Source organism: Carcharhinus amblyrhynchos, chromosome 7 (assembly GCF_965287045.1).
Source record: "Carcharhinus amblyrhynchos chromosome 7, sCarAmb.v2.hapA, whole genome shotgun sequence".
Taxonomy (NCBI): Eukaryota; Metazoa; Chordata; class Chondrichthyes; order Carcharhiniformes; family Carcharhinidae; genus Carcharhinus; species Carcharhinus amblyrhynchos.
In genome coordinates this window covers 42,844,593-42,871,506 of record NC_137330.1, presented here as the reverse complement: position 1 = coordinate 42,871,506, position 26,914 = coordinate 42,844,593, and the positions used below count along the sequence as shown (strand labels likewise).

Genomic DNA, 26,914 nt, shown 5'->3' with positions numbered 1-26,914 from the left:
ACTAAACAAGGGTTGGGATAAAATTCAGATACACAACTGAAGGAGCAATTGAGTGGTGAAGGTTACTTTGAAAGAAAACAAGATTAGATAAGAATATCATCTAAAATTCTTGCAAGGGAAAAAGACTATAAAACCTAACAGAGGTCTATTTAACCTAACTTGTCTAATGGGAAGCTGACAGCAAGTGTAGGAGGCAGCATTTCACACCCTACCACATGTGGACAATCTAATTCTGTTACTTTTCTGTTATGTTGTTCAGGTTAAAATGAGCCTCAAGACATAGAATGTATTTGGCATTTTTTCATGCTCCTCAACATTGTCTCAAATACACTTAGAAACATAGAAAAACTACAGCACAAACAGGCCCTTCGGTCCACAAGTTGCGCCGAACATGTCCCTACCTACTAGGCATACCTATAACCCTCTACCTTACTAAGTTCCACGCACGTATCCAAAGGTCTCTTAAAAGACCCTATCGAATCCCTCTCCACCACCACTGTCGCCAGCCACCACTCTGAGTGAAAAACTTACTCCTGACATCTCCTCTGTACCTACTCCCCAGCACCCTAAACTTGTGTCCTCTTGTGGCAACTATTTCAGCTCTGGAAAAAGGCCTCTGAGAATCCACTCGATCAATACCTCTCATTATCTTATACACCTCAATCACCCCTCATCTTTCGTCTCTCCAAGGAGAAAAGACCAAGCTTTCTCAACCTATCCTCATAAGGCGTGCCACCTAATTCAGGCAACATCCTTGTAAATCTCCTCTGCACTCTTTCTGTGGCTTCCACATCCTTTCTGTAATGAGGCGACCAGAACTGAGCACAGTACTCCAAGTGGGGTCTGTCCAGGGTCTTATACAGTTGCAGCATTATCTCCCAACTCCTAAACTCAGTTCATCGATTGATGAATGCCAGTACGCTGTACACCTTCTTAACCACAGCCTCAACCTGCGAAGCCACTTTGAGCGTCTCATGAACCCGGACCCCAAGATCTTTCTGATCTTCCACGCTACCAAGAGTCTTACCCTTAATATTATAATCTGTATCCTATTTGACCTGCCAAAATAAATCACCACACACTTATCTGGGTTGAAGTCTATCTGCCACTTCTCAGCCCAGTTTTGCATCCTATCAATGTCTCGCTGCAACTTCTGACATCCCTCCAGACTATCCACAACAGCTCCAACCTTTGTGTCATCGGCAAAATGAACTACTTTGAAAATCTAAACAGACCAAAGTGGATACAAATTCAAAGGCACACACAGACAGTATGTGAAAAAAATGTGTTTGCTTCTTTTTAAATGTGTATTTATTTTGATAATCTCAGGTTCATGCAGCTTCTTTCCTTAAGAGTGACTTTAACTCAATTTGAAATCTGATAAGTGAATTCAATGCTTTCCTCTTCTGGGGATTTTGTTCAACTTATTGTGTTACACAACTTGTTTAATGAAATGCATTGGGTTTGATGTTCCCTTTTCTTGCTTAGACCCCTACACTGCAAAGTCAGACAAGCCAATTCCTTTCCTAAAAGGGATCAAACATGTGGTGAGACACAGCCCCTATGTGAAGCTGATTGCAACTTTCCTCTTCACATCCTTGGCCATTCAGGTAATCTTCCTGAGCATTGAAATGTGCATCACACAAGAACCATACTGTTTCACTGCATTGAAAGAGTAAAGAGTGTCTGTATATTCCATAGTGCAATGGATGGCTTAGGAATGTTAAAATAACTGTAGTTTTTTAAAATTCATTTGCAGCTTGTGGGTGTCTCAGGCGAGGCCACCATTTATTACTCATCCCTAATAAACCTAGGAAGGTGATGGTCAATTATCTTCTAGAACACAACTGGGTGGCTTGCTTGGTTATTTTGGAAGAAGTTAAAAGTCTATCACATTATTATGCATTTTGCCAGGCCGGACTGGCTTGCAGGGGAAAGCAGATTTCCTTCCCAAAGTTTATTAGTGAACCAGGTGGGGTTTTTTCCCCATTGGATTCATGATCACATTACTAATACTTGATATTTTAAAATTTCAGATTTATTTAATTAATTGAATTTGAAGTCCCCTGTCTGCCATGGTGGGATTTGAACACCACCACCTGCAAATTCCCCAGGAAGCCACTCACTGTCCTGACTTGGAAATATATACCATTCCTTTGCAGTCACGGAGTCAAATTCCTGGAATTCCCTCCTTTAATGGCATTGTGGACCAACTCACAGCACATGGATTGCGGCAATTCAACAAGGCAACTCACCACCACCTTCTCAATGGCAACTAGAGATGGGTAATAAATGCTGGCCAGCCAGTAATGCCAATGTCCCACCGATGAAGTTAAAAAAAGGCAGCAATTTCCAGCAACCATATATGAGCAGTTAAATGCAGAAATCAGGAGGTTACCCTACTCCATCACAAGCTTTGCTATCCTTGTACCAGACTGAGAAAAGTTGCTATCACTTAACTGATAGATACACACTAAATATGCCAGAAAAAAATTAGGGTGTGTTTATTCAAGCTTAAGTGTTCCTACTTTAAACTCTGCAAGTCTCATTAACCATTCTTCATTTAGATTGGTTAAGGAGATACATTATTATTTTCCCTGTTCACATCGGTCCCAGAGCCCCTGCAGAGGGCATTGCCACAAAATAGATTTCTGATCTCTGCAATTCACAGTGCAAATGTCTATGGTAATCTTTGTACGGATGAGGATGTAATGTGTGATGAGTGCCATTATTTTGCTAATGGCCACACATTTGTGCCAATATTTTAATGCATTGTTTTAAAATTTTCACCTTTGAAGCCTCATTATAACTTTCATAATATGAAGTAGTATGAATCTCAGTACATGAACATTCACAATGTTTATTATAACAGATTTATTTTCTCACATCCAGCTTCTAGAAGGAAACTTTGTTCTCTTTTGCTCCTATGCTGCAGATCTTCAATACCATTTTCAGCACATCGTACTTACAATTCTGGTATTTTTTTTTGCACCCTATTTTTGTCTCCAGGCAAAAGAAGTTTCAGACATTTAAAGAAGAGCAGTACAATAAAAAAATTTCAATCCTGAAATATTTCAGTAGAAAGCTAGGTCTGTCTGCATTTGGACTTAATCATAGTGAGAATCCTAAGATTGACCATATTGGAGTGAGAATCCTGAAGTTTGACAGTATTGTAGTGAGAATTGTATTTGATTTGGTGACTATTACTGGAGATGAAACAGAAAATTCATTCATTTCACTTAAAATTATTTGAATATTCATGATTTAAGGTTATTGATTAATTAATTGTTAACTAAATTGGTAGTTTCTGGAAAGAACTTTTTTAACTGTGGATTTTACTGGAGCGCTTAATCTGTATTTCTCAAATAACAGGCCATTATTGAATCATTCAAGATTGATCAAGTTATCATTTTGTTTCCAATTGGAGGTATCTGCTGTGGTGACTATTCCATTCTGGCAGTGGTTTCTGCAGAGATTCGGCAAGAAAACTGCTGTTTTTTGTGGTATGAGTGTTTGTATCAAAACTTTTATGTTTCAACTTTGTACTTTTGGAATTTTGATTTCCTTTGTTGGAATCAACAGCATCTATAAAATGACAGTGTCCCTAATACTGTAATCATAAGTCAGATGTGTTACTTGTGGAGGAGTGGTTTGGTTTTCAACCCAGTCTCATTCTGAACTGATGGTGATTCTCAGGCTTGTTTATGATGGCCAATAGGCTTCTGGTTACTCACCTAAGTGATCTTAAATAGGATTTTCATTGTGCAGTCAGCATCCAGAGAGAGGTTTGGTGGATTATCTATGCTCCCAATGTATGATGCTTGACTCAATTGTTTCTAAAAAAACATTATTCTTGGACTGGCACAGTGGCATAGAGGTTTGCACTGCTGCCCCACAGTGCCAGTGTCCTGTGTTCAACTCCGGTCTTGGGTCACTATGTGTGGAGTCTGCACTTTCTCCCCAGTCTGCATGGGTTTCCTCCAGGTGCTCCGATTTCCTCCCACAGATCGAAAGATTTGCTGGCTCGGTACATTAGCCAACTAAGTTCTCTCTTGGTATACCCAAACAGACAACAGACTATGGCGCCTGGGGGATTTTCACAGTAACATCATTGCAGTGTTAAGGTAAGCCTACTTGTGACACCAATAAATAAACTTTATAAAACTTGTTTATAACAAGTAATTAGAATTTGGACCTCTACATGAGGCTGGTGCTTCTCCTCCTTCCAGATTTCTCTTACTTTTCAGTCATGTAATCTGACATCAGTATTGCACCTGCAACATACATGCTTTTGATGTTAACCCCTTTCTCTATAAGCATCAACAGAAAATGTATGTCCATTTAGGCGAAAGGGCAAGTGATGCCCAAGGAGCATGAACCAGGTGTAATGCCCGACTCAGCCCAGCTGAGATCAAACATTGAGTGTGTAGACTAAGGATTAAAACTGGGACTTTCATATCCTGTTTTGTAGTTTTGTTTGGATAAACATTTAATGGCTGAAATGCCATTGGCTGTGGAGATGCTGACCATGGGGCAGGAATTCAGCACAGATCCTGGATCTGCAGGATTCCTGTTCCATGTAAGATTGGACTCAAATTCTGTTGTGGATCACACACACATCTTCCAATTAAAAAAAATCAATGCTGAGGAAAAGTCATAAACAACAGTGATCATCACCCATTGACACAAAGTTTTCAATAAAATGAGCATTCCTTTTTGCTCTGCTTACATCTGTTGTGCAATACAAGTTACTGGTACATCAGGAGGTAGATCTTTTTTGGCACTAAACTATACAGAGAAACAGCCAAGAGAATATTCTTCATATTAAAAAAAATGGAAATTGGGTCCTAAGACAATAATAGAGATGTTTAAAATTTTACTGTATTCTTCTCTATTTTACAGTGGATTATTCCATTTTTAATCATGATAGTTTCCATTCCAAGCAATCCAATTCTGTCCTATGTGGTGGCATTTTTTTCTGGTCTGAGTATTGCTTCACATATCCTGTTGCCATGGTAAGTAACTTGGATTTATTTACTTATTTTGGACTTAAAAATGCAACACTACCGATCCCTTCACATCCTCCATTCTTAAGAAAAACCTTCCTGTAAAACACCTATTTCGCAGCTTTCACATCAAAGAACTTCTCTGCTGAACTTTGTTTTCTGCAGGACGGCCTGTGACAATTTATTCTTTTCTATGTCTCTGAAACACAGCCTTAGTGAGTAAATTCACTGTAATGTGTTTTAAAGTTTATTTATTAGTCACAAGTAGGCTTACATTAATACTGCAATGAAGTTACTGTGAAAATCCTCCAGTTGCCACACTCCAGTGCCTGATTGGGTACACTGAGGAAGAATTTAGCATGGCCAATGCACCTAACCATCATGTCTTTTGGACTATGGGAGGAAACTGGAGCACTCAGAGGAAACCCATGCACACACGGGGAGAACATGCAGACTCCGCACAGACAGTGACCCAAGCCGAGAATCAAACCTGGATTCCTGGCACTGTAAGGCAGCAGTGCTAACCACTGTGCCACCGTGCTGCCCCTGATATCCAGAATATAATTTCTGTTCAGAAGTTTGCAAATGACATTTTAATTACCTTGGCCATAATTTTTCAATCAGGGCAGAAATGAATTTCACTGCATTTTTCATGTCCCGTCAGTTTCCAGAGGTTCAAGAGTAGGATTTACTCTTCCCTCATGTCAAAGGAATGTGTCTTGGACAGGTTCCGCTTACTGTAAGATTTCCATCCATTAAACCCTCCATAGGTTTCAGTGGCTCATGCCAGCTGAGAGCTGGTGTGGTACAACTGATAAAGGTAAACATTTATTAGGAGAAGGTAAAATATATTTTGGAGAGTACTGATTACCACTTACTCCATTGAGAGTGGAGGAACAGAAAGAGACCTGTTCTCTACCAAAAAATGGCCAAGTGCCAGTCTCCCAGTGGTTTGACACAAATGTCTCTGATGTGACCACACAGCCATACTATTGGGAGGGTCTGTCCTGTCTGGGCTAAACCAAGTTTGGATCGCAGTCTCCCATGTTTATGGAGCAGGCCCCATGGAAACTTGATAGCTTCCATTTTTCATAATTTTGATTTAATATTTTTAAATGTAGTTTCTTAATCTCTTCCTTAATTTCATTGCCTTTGTCTCAGTGGAATGGATATTATGAACAACCTGACATAGTTACCGCATCTTCCATCACCATATCTGGATATGTTCCATCACTCTGGAGGTGGCAACAGTTATATACAGTTAGGAGCGTGTGACTTTTGGAGTCCTCAACATTGACTTCAGACCCCATGGAGTTTTGTTTAATTCTTTCACAGGATTTAGATACCACTAGCTCAACCAGCGCTTTTATTGCCTAACCCTAATTGCTCTTGAGAAGGCGGATATGGCTCATCTTCTTAAAGTGAGATGGTTGGATTCTTTCTTGTTGAAGATGGTAATAACCGGGCACTTGTGTGGTGTGAATGTTACTTGCCACTCATCAACTCAAGCTGCAATGTTGTCCAGGTCTTACAGCATGTGGACATGGATTGCTTCAGTTAGTGACTGAGGAGTCACTAACTATGTTGAACATTGCACAACCATCAGTGAACATCTGACCTTATGATGGAGGGAAGATCATTGATGAAAAAGCTGAAGGTGGCGGGGTCTAGGGCAGTAACCTGTGGAACTCCTGCAGTGTTGTCCTGGGACTGAGAAAATTGACGCATAACAACAATATTCATGGTCTCAAGGCATCAGGTTAAACATGAACAAGGAGACCCACCTGCTGATTATTACATATCATATTTCCTCAACTGATGAAACAGCACTGTTCTATGTCACAAACCAGCTGGAAGATGCACTGAGGGCATAAAGGTCACAGAACCTACACTGGGTGTGAGAATTCAATGTCTATTACTAAGAGTGGCTTGATAATACTACTACTGACTAGGCTGGGTGAATCCTGCCATGCTGGGCCTAAGGCAAGTGGTGCGAGAACCAACAAGAAGGAATAACCTGCTTGACCTTACCAAGCCACCTCTCATAGATGATCAATCCATTAGTGGAAGTAACAACTGCACAGTACATATGGGGATGAAGTCCCATCTGCACACTGGCACAACCCATTATGTTGTGTAGCACTGCCACTATGCTAAATAAGAAGTCTCGCAGCACCAGGTTAAAGTCCAACAGGTTTATTTGGTATCACGAGCTTTCGGAGCACTGCTCCTTCATCAGGTGACTGGAGATCTGGGTTCACAAATGGCAAAAATAGACACAGACTCAATTACAAGATAATGGTTGGAATGTGAGTCTTAACAGGTAATCGAGTCTTTAAAGGTGCAGACAACATGAGCGGAGAGAGGGTTAAGCATAAGTTAAAGAGATGTGAATTTATCTCAAGCCAGGACAGTTAGTAAGATTTTGCAAGTCCAGGCAAGTCGTGGGGGTTACAGATAGTGTGACATGAGCCCAAGATCCTGGTTGAGGCCATCCTTATGTGGGTGGAACTTAGCTATCGGTTTCTGCTCAGTGACTCTGCAATTACTGTGCCTACCCCAGTCCAATGCTGGCATCTCCACATCATGACTATGCTAAATAGAATGGATTCAGGACAGCTCTAACAGCTAAAAACTGGGTATCCATGAGGTTCTGTGAACCATCAACAGCAGCAAAATTGTACGCATGTGATAACCCCCATGATCTGCATGGGGAATCACTATTTGACCTCCCTGTAGAACTCATTGAATAGGAACTCCCTGGGGAATAGTAATTAACTAATCAGGTGAAGCTCATATACCAAGCTCTGTATAAAGTAGGACCCTGAGTGGGTCCATTATCTTTTAGCCCCAGTTGGGACCTGTTGTGTTCACCACAAGCTTGTGGTTTTTATTTACTTTGTGCAATAAAAGTACTGTTCCTTTACAACTGACTCCTGGAGTTACTATAACAATCATCATCTGTAACGTCATGCCCACCATATCCCCCACTCTACCGTTACCATCAAGAAAGGGAGTCAATGAGGTTCAATGAAGATCTAGGCTTACATGTCAGGTGCAATGCCAGGTGGTACCTAAATTTGAGGTGCTAACCTGGTGAAGCAACAAAACAGGACTATATACAGCAGAAGCTGCAAGCTATTGACAAAACTAGTGATCCAACAACCAACAGATCAGATCAAAATTTGGCAGTCTTACCATACCCAATCACAAATGGTGATGGATATTTAAACAACTAATGGGAATTCCATGGCAACTAACTCATCTCTTGAAACCCCAAAGCCCTCCCATTATCTACAAGGCACCTGTTAGGAGTGTGGTGGAATACTGGCCATTTGCCTGGAAGAGTGCAATATCAACAATACGCCAAAAGCTCAATGCAATCCAAAGCAATACATCCCATCTGACTGGTTCCCCTCCACATTCATCAGTGCATAGTGAAAGCAGTGTACAGCAAGATGCACTTCAACACCTCACCAAGGCTCCTTTGATATCACCTTCCCAATCCACAGCCTAGGACAAAAAAAGATGAGAACATCAGCACTTGAAAGTTGTTTTCTGTTGTGATTTTGCCGACATTCCATTGTAATGTATCATCGGTTAACATAAGACTAGAGAATGGCACCGCGCATTATACGATTTACAGAGTCACCTGGTAATGGACTCTGGGAGAACAGTTTAGAACAAAACTCTGAGCAAGCAGCCAGCTTGCATGATGAACAGCACCAAATATCATAGTTAAAGGGTTCATGTTTAAATATACAAGTCTCAAGTTTTCCTCATTGAGATATCTAAAGAACCCATAATAGCCTCCATGTCGTAAGCCAGACATGCATTCTTTCACTGGTGCATTCCTTCCCTAACAGCACTGTGTGTATCAACATCACAATGATTGTCGTGGTTCAAGGAGGAAGCTCACCAGCATCTTCTCAAGGACAATTAGAGATGAGAATTAGATGTGGCCAATGAAGCCCACATCCATGAACAAATAAAAAACATCCTACTGTATCTGGCCAGCTAATCTGGAGTGATGGTTGATTGTTTACAGACAAAGATAGAAGAAAAGAGAAATAATGATAGCCCTTCACATGATTTCATTCTCAAACCAAGATGATTTGAGGGTTCCCTCCTTCACAATGACAACAGAAATCCCCACCCCACCCCTAGAAAATGGCCACCAAAGCCAATTTTAATTTGTTACTTTACCATGTATAGATAAGTTTTGTTCCAGTCTGAACTAATTCCACCAGCTTTGATCTTATGCAGCATAACCATCTTGTGAATGTTATAGTAGTCATGTATTAGAAAATACATATACCACAGTTAACATCTACAAGAGAATATCAAGCTCTAAGCTTTTGTTTAACATTTCTGACATTAGGATTGATGCTTTAGTCCCAAGAGTATTAACTTGTACTTAGACTTGCTTATTTCCCATTGCAGGTCTATGCTGCCTGATGTTGTTGATGATTTTAGACTTCAATATCCATACATAAAAGGAGTGGAACTCATATTCTGTTCATTCTATGTTTTCTTCACCAAGTTGTCTGCTGGGATTTCTCTGGGATTCTCTACTCTGAGCCTTGAGTAAGTAGTTCAAACATGTTAAGCTCATATCATTTCCCTTCTTAAAACAAGTAGTTGCATTAGCTCACCAACTGATGACATTGTCACCTGCTTAAAGAATCCAAGTTCTTTGTTTAAAAAAATGTAAATTTTGGTAAAGAATGCCAGTGATATTGAGTTGAAAAATTTCACATTCGGCATCAAGCATTCTGTTCAGGATGGCTGGGTGCAGAATCAAATTCTCAATAGTTCGTCCTTTCAAAGTACCTCAACTTTACTTTCAGAAAAACATCTCTCCCCAGCATCAGTACTGTATCAACCAACTTTCAATAGTAGTTTCTTTTCAATTTCCAACCACTGATACTTTGCAATATGATAGAGAGGACAGACATCTGAATGACCTATTAAAGTCTCACTCTGAAACTAACTGTTGGGAGATGCCAGATGGCATCCTTATAGCTTTCTATAAAACTGAGCAACTTAGTAAAGTTCATAGACTATTACATTACGTAAATTCTGATGATTTTGTTCAGTTGTAGGTCAGACAGCATCTGTGGCGAGAGGAACTGAGTTGACTTTTCTTTAGATCATATGGACATTGGGCGGAATTCTCTGTTCATGCCAGTAGGATTCTCTGGTTCTGTCAGCAGTGCATCCCCACCCTTGGGTTTCCTGGTGGCATAAGATGCTTTCAATGGGAAATCCCATTGACAGTCGTGGAACCAGAGAATCCTGCCGCCAGCGAACAACGTGCCATCTCCCACCATTGAGAAACACAGGGCCGTAAAATCTTGCTCATCAACTCTGTTTCTCTTTCCACACACGCTGCCAGACCGGCTGAGTTTATCCAGCCATTTTTGTTTTTATTTCAGATTTCTGGCATCTGCAGTATTTTGCTTTCTTTCAGGTTGCAGTTGGCTGGCAAGAAACATCTCGGAACTTAATGGTTGTTTTGACTGTAATTTTATCTAGCTAGTGTAAGCACTTTGACATCTCACTACCAGTTCAATCTGCAATTAGAACAGTTAGCATCGTAACAATGCAGGGTAATATAACATGAGGAATGTGTGCTCTAGAGTAGGTGCCAGAAAAGCTTCATGATGTCCATGTCCTAGTTTTGCAGGCTATGAAACTGGAGCATGTTTCCAGCCCCCTTCTGTGGCTTTCACCCTAAAACTGCTCGTGGGAGCAGCACCTACAGGACTGATTATCATTGGGTTATTAATATTCCAGCTTTACCCAATAACAGAAGAAGTCCGAATGAAAAATACATTGGCACTCCATGAGCTCAGGTAGATATTTATTGAAATAATGTCTGTTAAAACCAAATAACCAGTGTTGCACAATGGACTGAATGCTCCACATCTATGCTGTATACCACTGGATGTAGAAATTCATCTTCAGTGATACCATTAAGCGAGTGGTATTACATTGGCCACTTGTTATACTTCCCACCTGACAGCTAGTTCTGTTGAAGTCAATGCAATTAGATATTAAGGGGTGGGATGGCTGGATATAATCAGGTGGTTGATGAGTAATCACTCATTTTGTCTTACTGCTAACATTATATGCTCTATAATTATTAGAAATATAATCATGATTATGCACTTAAAGCAGAAGATAATTGTAGTATTATACACTGTTACCCGGCAAGTGGGACATTTTTAAAAAAAATCTAAATGCAGTTATTAAACAAAAATAAAAGTTTTGCATAAAAATTGATATTTTTCAATAGTAATGTAATTACAATACTATTCTTCTTCAATAAATTTGATTTGCATTCAACAATGGAAGTGATTCCACAATACAATGTCATTAATCAAATTATGGGAAAACAGCTTGTGGAAAGTAACTCTGGAACATCTAGACCACTTGGACATGCAGTTGCCTGGCAACAGAGATGGCAATAGCAGTCTCTGTCTAATGCCCCAGAAGCTCTTTAATTGACGGGCATGAATAATTCTTTCCTATAATTAGAAGTACCTCATTATGAGAACTAATGTGAGTGTGACGATTTTAGTACTTATCATTAAACAGCATCAGGCAGAAACTGAATCATCCACCATTGGCAAGCAGCAATGGAACAGCTTAAGATCTCTTAGACTTGAGCTCTGTGAGGCATTTTAAGAAGCAGTCAGCTGCATAACAATCCTCCAGGCCACCATCCTGGCATAAGTTTCAACTCCTTTACTCAGGTGGCACCTCATGCTAATTGTGGGCTAATCCAACATTTCAATTTAAAACCTAATCTTGCCCACATCAGAGGTTCTTTAGCATATCAAGTATCCGGGGGAAATGGTCCCCAATTCAAACACTGGTGTTTAACGGTGCCCTCAAAATGTAACTTAATAAGAAGAGAAGGTAAATAGTACAATAATCCCACTTTTGTGTGCAAAAAAAATATTATCGGAGATTTTTTTAATTCAGAAAATACAAAACATGGATCTTTTGCAATTGTGAGAGCAGATAGAAGTGCACCCCATGTTGGGGAGAGTGGTACAAGTACTTGAAGCAGAAAAGTTATACTTCCTGCATCCATTCCCAATCCCATTCTGACATTACTCAAATATGTGGAAATAGCAAGTCAGATATCTCCTGCCAGAACTTCTTTCTGTTTCTCCTTTCTTGCAGCCAATCCCAAAACATTCCTGCATAACAAAGGGCAAAAGAAAGGCTCAGAATGGCATTCAAACACAGAGTAGGGTAATTAATTGCAATTAGAAAATGGCCTTTTGCTTACAGCTGTCATTTCAGGCTCATCACTGCCCCCCTTCAAGTGCCCATCTTAGACTCTTTCTGAGTAATCCCCAAAATGTCTTCCCAAATCTGGCTTAGTTCTGAGGTTTTCTGAATAAAATAAAATTGAATAGAATCATAGAATCCCTACAGTGCAGAAAAGGGTATTTGGCCCATCAAGTCTGCACTGACAACAATCTCATCTGACAGAATATATAGCACCTAGGCCCCCTCCCCTGCTCTATCCATGTAACCCCATGTGTTTACCATGGCTAGTCCATCTAATTTACAAATCTTGGGACTTAAAGGGTAATTTATCCTTCAAAAATTTGGAAAATTCAGGAAATTGCAATTAGATTTTGTTTAATTTCTACCTAGTTAGTACTTCAATATTTTTTCTCTTTTATAGGGCTAACAGCAAGAACTGTGATTGCCCACTGAAAGACATGGAGAGCATATCATGACAAATAGCAGGACTGAAGTTTGACAATTGTTTACAAGTCATAGATTCCAACATATGGAGGAATCATTACTGCTGCAACACTCATATATATTACACTAATTACAAAGGATGCAATGAAATTTGCAACTGTTCATATTTTAATACAAGTTCCAAAGATGTTTTGTAAACCTGAATTTATCTCATATAAAAAGATAGGACCTTGTTCTGTGGAAAGTGAATTTAATATTTAGTAAAGGATTGTATAGAATTTATGCATTCCCTTTTATTTGCTAGCTTTTCTATGATTTTGTTTCAGTTTATAAATGGAATACAAGCATATTTTCCAATATTTATCACACAAATACTTTTTAACTGAAATAATCCATGTTTAAGAGCTGTAAATATGTGAAAGGGAAGGAAAATAGAGCTTTCATTCTGTTAATTAACAAAATACAGAAAATAAATTATATGAAAAATTGAAAAATTAAAATGTTGGCTCCTACATTATATCTGTGAATTGGCATAAAATATTATCTAGTCTCCAAATGATGACTGATATAGAAGTGAATGAGTTTGATCATTTTGATATGTACACACAACAGGTAATACCTATAATCTTCCAACTGAAGTAGACAAAAGTAGCAAAATACTGGCCTCAGTCAAGTTACTTATTGTATGATATTCCCGTAAGGCGCTGAATGTTGAGGATCCATAGCATTTGAGATTTTAAAAATTATTTTCAAGGAATGCTACCCTCATTGGCAAGGCCAGCATTTGTTTCCCATGCCTAATTGTCTTTAAAAAGTTGGTGGTAATCTACCTTCTTTAACCCATGATGTCTTGAGCATGTGTAGCAGAGGATTGAAGTCAATGGAAAAAGTAATCAATCAGGGAGTATTATGGGCAGCCAACTCATTACTCCCTATTAGTTGCCTCCTCCAGAAGTTAAAATCAGTCCTTTGTACAAGAGAAGAATAGTGAAAATTATTTAGATACAATTTATGTTTTGATCAAGGTGCTGACCATAACATTAGATACCAAGTGGTGAGGGGTTTTCCGCAGCTAGTGCTATTACAATTACAATTACAATACAGCTAGTGCTATTACAATCTGTGCTATTACAATGCTGTCCACTTGGATTTCCATCTTTCAGCTATGGTCCAAAACGTCAAGAAGCCTAGGTTCCAGAAAGCTATATGTCCACAGACTGAATGCGGACTCCAAGTGTAAAACTGGGAGAGTTGTCACTAAGGATGTGCTCTCCAAAAAAGCAGCCAATGGTCTAGCTTCCTGGAACCTAGGCTTAGTGACATTTTGGACTGTAGCAGAAAGTAGCTCCCATCCCACTTATTCACTGAAGTTATGGTCAGCACTTTGGATAAAACATAGATTATATCCAAAAAATAGAACTTCTTGAAAACTTTCTTTAATGGCTAAGTCTAGATGAATACTCTCTGAGACGGGCCCAGCTTCAACCGTTATCCCCACATTAAGATCCATGCTCTGACTCTTAGAGTTTCCAAATTCAACAATCTTAGCCTGAGATAAATTTATCCACTTCTCCTCCCAGTAGAAGAAAACAGACTTATGTCTAGGAAAAGGAGGTCATGCCAAATGGTTATACCCTATATTATATTGTGATATTTCTCACATTCTCAGGTGCTTAGTCCTAGCAATTTATCTCAAGGAACAACATCTAAGAATTTTGTGTTGGACTCTGCGTTTTATGATTCGAGCTTACTCAAGAATGTGCTTAAGAACAATATGCAGGAGTGTACTTTATTCTTGCAGTTTTATTGTTCCCAAGGTACCTGAAGGACTGGGATTAGTAAGGAATTAGAACAAGCTGTTAAAAAAGAAAAGATGTAAATTCTTATTATATAACTATTATTATATCTAGGGGATTGGTTTACAAAGAAAGATGCTTTGATTTGGCATGCTAACAGTACAGTTCAGTTCAACTCTCAAATGTTAATAAATACAGTTTAAAGTTTCTTTATTTGTGTCACAAGTTTATTTATTAGTGTCACAAGTAGGCTTACATTAACACTGCAATGAAGTTACTTTGAAGATCCCTTAGTCGCCACACTTTGGTACCTGTTTGGGTACACTGAGGGAAAATTTAAATGGCCAATGCACCTAACCTGCATGTCTCTCCCACGGTGGAAGGAAACTGGCACACCTAGAAGAAACCCATGCAGACACCAGGAGAATGTGCAGACCTGGCACAGACAGTGACCCAAGCTGGGAATCAAACCCAGGCCCCTGGTGCTGAGAGTGCTAACTACTGTGCCACCATAGTGAATGGGGCTTGAGAGATAGAATAAGAATAAAAAAGCCCTTGTGTTGGAACCAGAAGGGAGTGGATGAATGGAAAACTAGTCCGAATTTTAGTTCAAAGCATTAGTTACATGGATTGGGTCAAAGCAGGAGGGCAAACTGGCACAACCTCAATAGCTAAAGGGTAAGTTTAGGTTCCTTCTTAAAATGACAAGCCATGTCTAACCCTCAAACAATAGGAGGTAATCTGGCAGTGTTAAGAAGTTGTGCCTGTTATCTCTGAAGAGCCACACCTGGCCATTAGAGTCTACTAGTCTGCTAGGACAAAAAACCCTACAACCTTCTTTTCAAATTCTTAATGGTTGGAACATCAATTATCTCCGGAAACCAGACAAAAAAAATCCACCCTTTCTCAACACCAAAGTGGAGAGATGGGAGTCATGTGATATGACCCTGTAGCTGGGAAAACCAGTTATACTGTCTTGCTGCACTACAAGTTACTCTACCATCCTTCATTTACCAAGCAGCAGCTCAAAAAAGTTGGGGGGGGGGGCTCTATACAAGTGTAAGTGCCCACCCCCATCTACTTGTTATTACTGGAACTTTTCAATTTTTATGGCATCCCCTACAAGACTAGAACGTAAGAACATAAGAACAAGGAGCAGCAGTAGGTCATCTGGCCCCATGAGCCTGTTCTGCTATTCAATAAGAACATGACTGATCTTCTTGTGGACTCAGCTTCACTTAACTGCCCACTCACCATAACCCTTAACTCTTTTACTGTTCAAAAATCTATCTATGTCTTAAAAATATTCAACAAGGAAACTTCAACTGCTTCACTGGGCAGAGAATTCCACAGATTCACAAACCCTCCTCCCCACATGCTAACCTACTGCTTTGCTTCCCATTAATCATTATACTTCCCATATTTTTACCCTTCCCTTCCTTTCCACTTGCTAGTTTTAATACCTTATGACTACTCTATTTATCCTTTCTGATAGAGTCCTGCTCCAGATCAGTTCAGGCTAAGACCATCCCAACAGCACAGGTTCCTCCTCTTCTAATACTGATGCCAATGTCCCATGAAATAGAACCCCTCTTTCCTGCACCATTCCTTTAGCCATGTGTTTACTTCCCCAATTTTCTCATCCTTATGCCAATTCACATATGGCTCAGCTAGTAACCCAGAGATTATAACCCTTGAGAACCTATTCTTTAATTTAGTTCCTAGTGCTTGATAATCCCCAAATAGGTCCTCTTTCCTAGTCTTGTCTATGTTGTTTGTCCCAATGTGGACCACAACCGGATACTCCCCTCCCACTTCAATATCCTTTCAATCCGATCAGAGATGTCCCTCATCCTGACGCTGGGCAGGCAACATACAACATGGGACTCTTGATCCTAGTTAGAAAGGATGCTATCAATCCCCCTAATTAAAGAATCCCTACACTTGTCTTTTTGCTCCCCCTTTTTGAATGGCCTCCTGTACCACGGTGCAGTGGTCGGCGAGCTCATCCTCCCTACAGCCCTTTTCATCTACACAGGGAGCAAGTACCTCAGACCTGTTGGACAAGGTCAAGAGCTAAGTCTCCTCCATTCTTGAATTCAGGATCCCTCTACCTGCCTCACTTGCAGTCATACCCTGCAGTCCCTGACCACTGACCAAATTAGAGGTACTTAATCTATTGGGTGTGATTGTTTCCTCAAACAAAGTGTCCAGGTAACTCTCCACCTCCTGGATGTGCTGCAGTATCTGAAGCTTAGACTCCAGCTCATCAATTCTGAGCTGAAGTTCTAATCCATCTCTGTGTGCCTATTTCATCATGGAAGTCATCTCTGCTGGAAAAGTGAATTATTCAGGATCAGCCTGCTGATCTCTGTGAAGGAACACACCATTGGACTTTGTGCTCTAGACTTGGGACTCTTGTAAATAATAATTGTTTTCTCTGTAGTCTTTGCCGGCAATTTTTTTTCTCTACCCTCCCGCTTTTATTGAATGAGTGAAAAGGAGGCACGTTGCAACCCTCTTTTGCATTTCAAAGTGTACAAATAAACTAGCACTCTGGGTTTGCCTGATCTTGAGTTTGCTGTGGGGTTATTATAAAGTGGGAAATCAAAATCAAACAAGCTTTTCTGTTTTGGTATGCATGGTGGGTTGAAGAGAATCAGGGCTGTTATAAATTGAACCCATTCCTGTCTTTCACACAAGTCACATCTGCATCAATCTCCTTCCCAAAGCTAGCAGGAAGTGGCTAATATAGATTGGGAACAAACAGAATATTTCACTACAGGAGGCCAATACTGGGGATCAAATGTGCAATCTCCAGCATTCAGTAAGGGTGGGGATTTTGACAGCCTAGCCTTCTACTCCTCCTGCCCCCCAGTCAAGCTCAATAAAATTAAAACAACTGCCTTTTTGAACATTGCTTTGCTTCTTTTCACTAGGTTGATCTAGCAGGAAAGCAATGACAGCTTCCCTGCATAGCCTCCTGATTCAAACAACAATCACACCTCAATGATAGCTTTAAATCCTGTCATGAAATCCATTAATCTCTGAGTGCCTGGCACTCAAAGTCTGTGGAGATTATAACAGTTAAGGTACAGATTTCTCCAAGGCTTGATCCATTGGTTTCTGTCTAGTAACCAGGGTGGGACCTTCTGGGGGGAGTGGTCCCCAAACCAGTTCAAGGATTAGTCTTCTAGAAGCAGTCAGTTTTAGGATGTCTGGCAGCCAGAAGTGTTGGACTTTAACCTGGTGTTGTGAGACTTCTTACTGAGCCAGAAGTGTCACAGACAAGGGTCAGAAACTGATCACAATTAAGTTAAAGAAAGCTTTCGGGAAAAGATTTTAAGGAAAGAGGGTCACTGGGGAAAAGATACCACTTTGGAGCAGTGGTTTCTGCTTGGTACAGCTATTCATCTGAAAGTGTACTTGTAAGTTTGTGTTCAGTGTACTCGGGAATCCAGGGAGAAGGAAACTCAGGGGACTATTGCTGAAGCCGCCTGAGTGGGTGCAACTTCTGGAGAAAATTCCAAGGAGAGATCTTTGTCTCACAAGATTCATCTTCAGGGTTTCAATGAGATTGACTTGATGCTTACTGACGTTTGGGTGGGTTCTTGAGAAATCCTTGAGCTCTGTCTTGGTTGCATCTGTCATTTGTTCTGTAATGTGGTGTAGTCAACTAGTTTGTCTGTTAATTCATATCCTATTCATATTTACCCTGAATATTAGAGTAAAAGAATATTATTGTAAATTGTTTATCCTTTCTCAAATTGTATAGTAAAGTTTGTTGTGTTTTTTTCAAATGGAATCTTGTACCTTTATTCCAAAAGCAGGCATCTTGAATCTTCACCTTCACTTACTTTGGACAAAACATTATTGACCCCTAACCAGATTTACTCCCATGGTCTGGCTAAGAATTGTAACATAAATCCGGGACTTTGCGGGATCTCAGATCATTGACAAATACAGTTACTGATACTTGCTGAGGTTAAGGTTAATAAGAATTCCATGATGAATTGAAAAGTAGAATGGCTTTGTCAGTTGCCACGCCATTTCTAGAGACTATTTGCAACAATGAACCAAGGCTAGGTTGATTGCATTAGCAGAAAAGTTAGAATTAGAATTAAAAGCAGGGCTAAGAAAGCAGAAATAATCGATGTAACAGCACAGAATCTGGAGTTGGAAAAAACAAAAGTGAATCCAGGTAACAACTCAGTTGAATTAGTTAGAATTTAGTCGCAGATGAAATAGCCTGAACTTGAAAAACAGAATAAAACTGAAGAATAGAAAAAGAAATCTAAATGAAAAAGCTTCAGTTGACAAAAGAGGGGAAAACAAAAGAAAGAGAAAGAGTGAAAAAAAATGGAAATAGGAAAACTTGAGTTTCAAAGCGAGAAAGAAATCAGAAAGTACAAACTGCCCAGGAAAAAGCTTAAGGTACAGAATCCAAGAGAATCCAAGTAATTCAGAGCCTTGAGATAATAAAAGATCTTCGTCTATTGCCTAAATTCTCTGAAGACAGGATTAAGTGATATTTTAACTGATTTGAAAAGGCAGCCACCAATTAAGGTGGCGTAAGACTTGCATTCTGTGAAGTGTTCTAGCTGGGAAGGCAATGGATATCTATTCCAGTCTTAAGAAGAACAATTTTCAGATAATGAGATAGTTAAAGCTGCAGTACTTAATGACTATGGGCTTGCCCCTAAAACATAGAAGTCAAAATTTCAGACTTTAAAGAAAAGACTGAATAAAAAGTTTGTGTTATTTACTCGGGAAGAAGAAACACTTGAGGGGATTGATGATTTTGATCATTAAAAGTAGCACAATATTTTGAGAATCTTAGGGAGTTCATGATAATGGAAGAATGTCAAAATAGCACCCCAATAACAATGAGATCACAGCTGGAAAAGTGTAAGGTTTTGAAGGTACACAAAGCATCAGTTCTGGCAGGTGGGTATGATATGTCAGATAGGCAGCTGGGAGGCAGTAGATCTCCATCTCTGAACCAGCAGGGAAATTGGAAGAACAGGAAATATTTTTGCTTCATTCTGGAGGCAGAGTATGTTTGAGTCAAAAAAAATGGTATAGTGAATAGCAGAGGTGAAAATAAACTGGTATGCTTTTATATCCTAAGACAAGGCATCTCGAAGGCTATTGTTCAAGCTGAAATTTAAAATAGTGACCATATTAAGAATGCTTGAAGACTCCTCATAAAAGGCTGTTCCAGTAGCAGAAATTGATGTTAAAAATGTAGCAAAAACAGAAAAATGCTGGAAAATCTCATCAGGTCTGACAGCATCTAGAGAGAGAGAATAGACCTAATGTTTCGAGTCTAGATGACCGTTTGTCAGAGATCCAGCATCCTCTGTATTTTGCATTTAAGTAAAAATGTAGCAGTGGTACAAGTGAAATATATTCCCCCAGAGCACACTAGAGAGGGGATATGGCTCAGGATAGTCAAGAGATTTCTTCCTTGACTATTGCTAAAGTGAGTCAACTACTGGAGGTTCTAAATGTTTTATCTCAAAGGAAGAAGTGTTCTACATAAGAACATAAGAACATAAGAAATAGGAGCAGGAGTAGGCCAACTAGCCCTTCGAGCCTGCCCCGCCATTCAATAAGATCATGGCTGATCTGTCGTGGCTCAGTTCCACATTCCCGCCCTCTCCCCATAACCCTTAATCCCCTCTCTTATCAAAAACCCATCAACCCGCTTCTTAAAAATATTTAGCGAGGCAGCCTCCACCACTTCAACTGGCAGAGAATTCCAGAGATTCACCACCCTTTGAGTGAAGAAGTTCCTCCTCAACTCCGTTCTAAACCGCCCCCCCTTTATCTTGAGGCTGTGCCCCCTAGTCCTACTATCCTTTCTGAGCGGGAAGAGTCTCTCCACCTCTATCCTATCCATCCCATTCATCATCTTATACATCTCAATGAGATCTCCCCTCATTCTTCTAAACTCTAACGAGTACAAGCCTAATTTATTCAGCCTCTCCTCATAGCTCAACCCCCTCAACTCCGGCATCAGCCTAGTAAACCTCCTCTGCACTCCCTCCAAGGCCAAAATATCCTTGCGTAAGTACGGCGCCCAAAACTGCACACAGTACTCCAGCTGCGGCCTCACCAATGCCCTATACAGCCGCAGCAAGACCTCCCTACTTCTATATTCAATCCCCCTCGCGATGAAGGCCAGCATCCCATTTGCCTTAACCTTCCAACAAAATAAGAAAGCCAATTAATATTTTGAGAGATACTGGTGCAGATCAGTCACTGATGGTGGCTAATGATACAATTTGTGATCCAAGTGTTTTGATGAAGGGAAAGGTATCAACAGGAGATGTTCATAGAATGCATGAATTTGTTCCATTGTGACAGGTCAATTTATGAATTGACTTAGTAAACTGAATTGTTGCAGTGGGAATTGTTCCTAGTTTATCTATGGAAGGGATAGTTTTTTTTATTGAGTAACACCATCTTGGATTTTAGAAATGAGCTGTGGAGTAACAAGGTAATGATCACTTTGTATGAAGTAATGGCTTGGCCACTGTTCAGGTGCCGTACATTTTGGGTGATCCATTATGGAAAGGCCATTGAAACTCTGGGAAGTGTCATTCAGATATGCGCCAAAATAATAGCAGAAGCAATAATAAGAGAAAAGACTTGAGATGTGGTGATAACAGCCTGAATTTTCGTAAAGCTTAAAGGCCTTAGCTAAAGTGGTTCTAGAACCCAGGATCTGAAAGTCCTGCCCTGCATCCAGCTTTTTTAAAAATTATTATTGTTGAGTTGAGACATTGTTCACATATCCATGATTCACAGAGGCAGCTGCACATTTATAAGTTCAGCTGCTTTCAAACAGAAGCAAGTTAGGTCACCCATGTTTCTGAAACATAATTGTGGGCTTTAGTGATTTGATTGAAAGGTCTAAACCTACTGGAGTTATTTGGAGAAGTCAGTTACTCCTTTGGAAGAGGCCAGGTATCCTTTTAAGATGAAGAGTAGGCATGAATGTGCGTAAAATGTGGATAAGGTCTGTGGAACTGTCAAGTCATTTAAATCCCCTACACTTTATTTTGAGAAAATAAAAGGCTACAGTTAAAAAAATTGGCGCTTGCAATTTCAATAGATGTTGGCATAAGCCTGAAAGCTATCACCATTGTGTTCCACCACTATCATCAGAATGGGGGGACTGTAAGTTTGCCGATTAATTTATAGTTCAATGTGATCATAAAGAAATTAGCTACCTTTCGCATGGGGTCTATAAATATGAATAAAAGCAAATGCTGGAATCCGAAATGAAAACAGAAAAATGCCGGAAAAACTCAACATGTCTTGGCAGTATCTGCGGAGAGAGAAAATAGATTTAGGGTTTCAAGCCTCTATGATTCTTCAGTGTTAAACAGAGGGAGAGGTGTGATGAATTAGACTGAGAATTGAGACAAGGTGAAGCAGAGGAGAAGCTCAGTGATTGATGGGAGCTAGGAGAGGTTGCAGCAAAGGTTGTAGGTGATGAGATAGAGGAGTGTTAATGTCACGTGAAGATGCTAGTAATTGCACAAGGGTAAGAAAAAGTAATGTATTAATGGGAGAATAAAAGTCAGTGTTCAGTGAAAGCAAAATTTAAGAACAAGTGACTGACAGATCGGTGGGGAAGGAGGAGCGGACAAAAAATGCTTCTGAAATTAAAGAAAAGGGGTCAAAATGGAGGAGAAAGGTCACCGTCTAAAGGTATTGTACTCAATGTTGAGTCTTGAGGACTGTAATGTATCTAATCAGAAGATGTAAATATCATTGTTTGGGGTTAAATACTTGAAGGGATTTAAAAGTATTAAACAGGCTTTTTTATCAATAAGGGTTTTTCTAATATTATGAAGTCTGTAATGGATGTTTAGAACTTTGCCCTTATGTCCTCCACTCCAATTTACCCAGGACCCACCATGGCAGCATTGTTGAGGTGAAATAAGATAAACGGTGATAGGTGGGGGCACGGGCTGGAACGAAATGGTAATAAATAGGTATAATGGCTTTAAATGGTCATAAGGAGTGGATAGGGGGGCATAGGCTGGTATGGAAGGTATGGGGGTGAGTAGAGGAGCAGAGTTTGAAATGGAAGCTATGGAAGGGCATGGGGTAGGAAGAGGGTTATGGCTTGACATGGAAATTATGGGGTTAGAGGCCATGTGTTGGCATGGATGAAGCTTTGGACATGTGTTGAGGTGAGGAGGTGTGAGGAATGAGGCCCAGAGAGGTTTTTTAGGGTTTTATTGTTTTCATTACCACAAGGAAGAAGTCCCAGGGCACTGAGGCAGGCATTTGATCCAGTCTATCTCACCACTGGGCAACTGTGGTTGTTTCTGTACTGTTTCTGGGGATAATCACAGTAAGAAGTCTCACAACACCAGATTAAAGTCCAACAGGTTTATTTGGTAGCAAACACCACTAGCTTTTGGACTGCTGCTCCTTCGTCAGGTGAGTGGGAGATCTGTTCACAGATTGGGTCTGTTTTCTGGGGATAACAGACCCAATCCCTGTTAGCAGCAACCGCACCCCCCTCCCTCCCCCCGCACCAACTCACAAAATGAAAACCTTCCACTTGGAGCACTTTCTTTCATGTTGGGTTTGTGGAATTGCAAAACCATTAGAATGCATACCTGACTTAGAAATTCGGGCCTATCTATTAGAGGAAAATATATTCCATTCCTTCCGATGAGTGTCAACATTCACCCTTTAACTGAACATACAAAATTAACCTCTTTGGAGGCCTACTACTCAACATAGGACTGCGCCACAACATTGATCATGACTCTATTACTGGAGGAGAGCAAAATGAGGAAATCAAGGAATGGGACTGAAGGTAAAAATGTATGTGCAGGTATCAATGACCAAGTATGGTATGGAGCATAAAATGTTTTCTGTGCTACTTGTGAACATGGAAATAGACCTGGAAAGGTCATGGTATGGTCAGAGCTGAATTGTGTGTTACTACTATCATTAAAACATTTGTGGAAGTGTAAATTGGAGAATCCAACATTGAGATTAGCATGTCCAAATGTAATCTTAATTTTCTGGCCATTGATTTTAAGGGCCAGCAAATCAAGTTCACTGCCTTCCCTTTCTGATTTCTCTACTCCAGAGGAAGGATTAAGATATAGTTGAGCTTGTGGGCTCATAATCATCTCACTGTTAGTACTGCTATCACAAGATAGCCACTCTATACCTGCGCAGTAGTCCATGTAAGTGCAAAACACTAATGACATCATTCTGCTGTGCCCAGTCTATGAGTACACCTCTATGCATTCATGCATGAAAAGCTTTTGTATCTGTATGGACATCCTATCTGCAATGAATATGGTTGGAAGTTTAGATTTAGCCTAAAGAACAATGAAGCTATTAATTAATTAGGGACAGGTATCCTTTCAAATCCCAATGTTGAGCCAGCCAAACTCAGTAACAATATGGTGTACTGTATATTGTATCACATTATCGAGGATAGGCTGAACCCCAATATCCCATGATTAAAATTCATTCTTAAGTACAGAAGTCGCCTGAATCCACAAGAACCCAGGTCAAGCAATAGAGTTTGTTTAGCTGATTAAGAACCATTAAAGTACTTTGTGTGAAACATCCTTTATTTCATTATTAGACTTTAAGCCAACTTACACTTCCATTAAATGATATGCCTAGTTTAAAAACAAAATACTCAGATAAAAATAGCTAGTTTCGTTTCTGGCCACTGTACTGATGTGCTGCTCACTCAATATGACAAAGTGTAAAGAAAAGGAATCTGAAATAAAGCCAAAATACAGAAAACACGGAGTAAGGCTGTTGGTATCTAAAAAGACAAGATCAAGTTCTAGAAGAGAGTCTTTGTCAGAAAAACGGTTGGATGTAAATCTTCTGCCCCCATGCTCAATGGAGTGCTGTATTAGACCTTAACAGGTGAGTTTGTAACATAGCATCCCAGTACTGTACTGGTATTCAGTTGCAACTTGCATGGACTGTGGTTATGCAAATTACATCGAGGTTCATGCCTACACACATCTGATAGTTCTCCAAATTCAGGCTCCGTGGGTTGGCATTAAAAGACGTTAAAAACATTTTAATTTGTTTACATGAATCGTTATTGCACTAGGTATTTAATATTGACTCTAGGTTTAAGATAAAGACAATAATAAGTTAAGACCTCTGCCTTTCTTCTTAAAAGGATAGCAGTGAAGTCATTATTCACAAAGGTAGTTAATTTGAGTTCTGAACTGAGAATTGGAGATTGTTGATCGTTTGGCGTTGATCATGTCCAGTAGAGGGAAAGGTGGTAAAGGGCAGAGCTGAGCGGCACCGCAAGGTGCTCCGCGACAATATTCAAGGCATTCTGGCTCGCCGCAGAGGCATCAAGCGTATCTTCGGTTTGATCTACGAGGAGTCCGCGGGGTGTTGTAGGTGTTCTGGAGAATGTGATCAGGGGCTCGGTGACTTACTCTGAGCATGCCAAGCGCCAAACGGTGATCGCCATGGATGTGGTGTACGTGCTAAAGCGCCAGGGACGGACCGTGTATGGCTTTGATAGTTGAGGACAGTGTAAAGGGGAACAGACTTAAAAAGGGAATGGTTTTGACTGTTGCCTAAACAAGAAAACAGCTGTGATTATTTCATCATCGCCATTTTTGGTCCTGGCTACTGTCAACATCATCAATCGCCATGACATAAGGGAGCTATAGAATAGCCTGTGCTTGCCTGGTGTTGGTAGCAAAGTAAAAAGTCTGACAACACCAGGTTTTAGTCCAACTGATTTATTTGATAGTAAACGCACAAGCTTGTTTACCCGAGTCCAACGCTGGCACATCCACATCGTTGGTAGCAAACGCAGCTTAATGAGGGTTTTCTTGCTCACACTTGGGCGTAGTAATATATTTTGCACCACATTGTCTTCTATGAAATTCCTATTTATATTTGATCATTCCTTTTAAGAGACAGGAAATTAGTCTCTCTTTAGTCAAGTGCTGTCTGGAGGGAAGGTGCTTGATGACATGCACGGCCAATCTAAGTCCATAAGCATTTCGAAGTAAACTTACCGATGAGCCCCGCTCTGACAAAGGGTCATCAAGATTCAAAACCTTGGCTCAATTGTCTCTCCACAGATGCTGTCAGACCTGCTGTGATTTTCCAGAATGTTATCTTTTTATTGCTGGTGTCTGTCTTGCTTTCTATTTTAGTATTGTTTTAAGCAAGTGAAGCCTGGACATTACCCATTCCTGAAAGATGATGTGGCTGCAAGTATGAATGCATCCGCTGACAAACCATTGATCCATTTCATGGTCTCATTGGAGCATAACCATGACAACATTACTTGTTCAGGTATTCCGTGCCAAGTAAGCGTATTCCCATACTCATTGGATCAGGGGGCCAGAAGCAGTAAGAGGGAGGCAGAGCACCAAGAACTGAATGGTCATTCATGCAAACATGTATCTTCACCATCTGGATTGTTACCTGGCGGAGTGGATTGCACATCTCTTTCATTTTATTTGGATGGATTCCACAATGAGTGGGCAATTCATTCTGCCAGATCACTACCCGAGCAGTGAGGACAAAACTTATCCCATTGTTCATAAGTCCAGAAATGCTCTTAGGTTCAGTAGATGTTCCAAGCTTGATAGTATTGTTAATAGAATTGTTAATATTCACTGTTAGAACATTTTAAAATGTTTGATTTTGACATAAAATTGGTCAGAAGAGAATTTTAAAAATGCTCTTTAAGAGAGGTAATTTTGGTTTCAAGAGAGAATTTCAAAGCATGGAGCCTAGCCAGCTGTCAATAACAGGAAAAATGGAGGAGAGAAGTGCAAATTAAAATAGTGTCAGATGAGCAGAACGTTTGGCAGGAGTTTGGAGTGTTGAAAACGTTACAGACATAGTAGGAAGGGACAAGGACATGAAGAGTTGTTGATATGAAGGATGTCACGAAGGAATAGAGTCTAAACAATGCAGAAGAGGAAAAGGGAAGGGGCACTAAGGTACTTAAGAGAATTTTCCCTTAACCATGAAAAGAGCCTAATGCAAGAGTGGCAGAGTTGTGTTTAAAATGCAGTGAGCAGGAATGATTCTAAGCTGTGTGGAAAAAATATTCACACCAATGACAGCTTCAATAGGAAGTTACAAACCCATTATAGAAGTATTGGAGAGGAAAACAAATCCTTTCTGATCATTTAAATGGCAAAGTAAAAGACGGGTTTTGGAGACGGAGGAGGGGAAAAATAACTAATATATATTATCACAATAAATATCAATGATTTAGATGAGGGAACTAAATGTAATATTGCCAAATCTGCAGATGACACAAAGCTGGGTTGGAGGGTGAGCTGTGCGGAAGATGTAGAGATGCTTCAG

At 40.1% G+C, this 26,914-nt stretch overlaps 2 protein-coding genes across 2 annotated transcripts in view; one reads left to right on the top strand and one right to left on the bottom strand.

The window, feature by feature from the left end:
- The window catches only part of mfsd2b (MFSD2 lysolipid transporter B, sphingolipid), an 80,125-nt gene extending 67,036 nt beyond the window's left edge, over positions 1-13,089 (top strand). Inside the window, 7 exon segments of the mRNA XM_080193418.1 lie at positions 1,489-1,610; positions 2,893-2,976; positions 3,428-3,511; positions 4,903-5,015; positions 9,450-9,593; positions 10,688-10,864; positions 12,718-13,089. Of these exon segments, the coding sequence (XP_080049544.1) occupies positions 1,489-1,610; positions 2,893-2,976; positions 3,428-3,511; positions 4,903-5,015; positions 9,450-9,593; positions 10,688-10,864; positions 12,718-12,772 (779 nt within the window). The 3' untranslated portion in view covers positions 12,773-13,089.
- The window catches only part of wdcp (WD repeat and coiled coil containing), a 72,314-nt gene continuing 57,448 nt past the window's right edge, over positions 12,049-26,914 (bottom strand). The window contains exon 4 of the transcript XR_013887005.1: positions 12,049-12,220. The gene's annotated coding sequence lies outside the window, so the exon portion shown is untranslated. The remainder of the gene's footprint in view (positions 12,221-26,914) is intronic.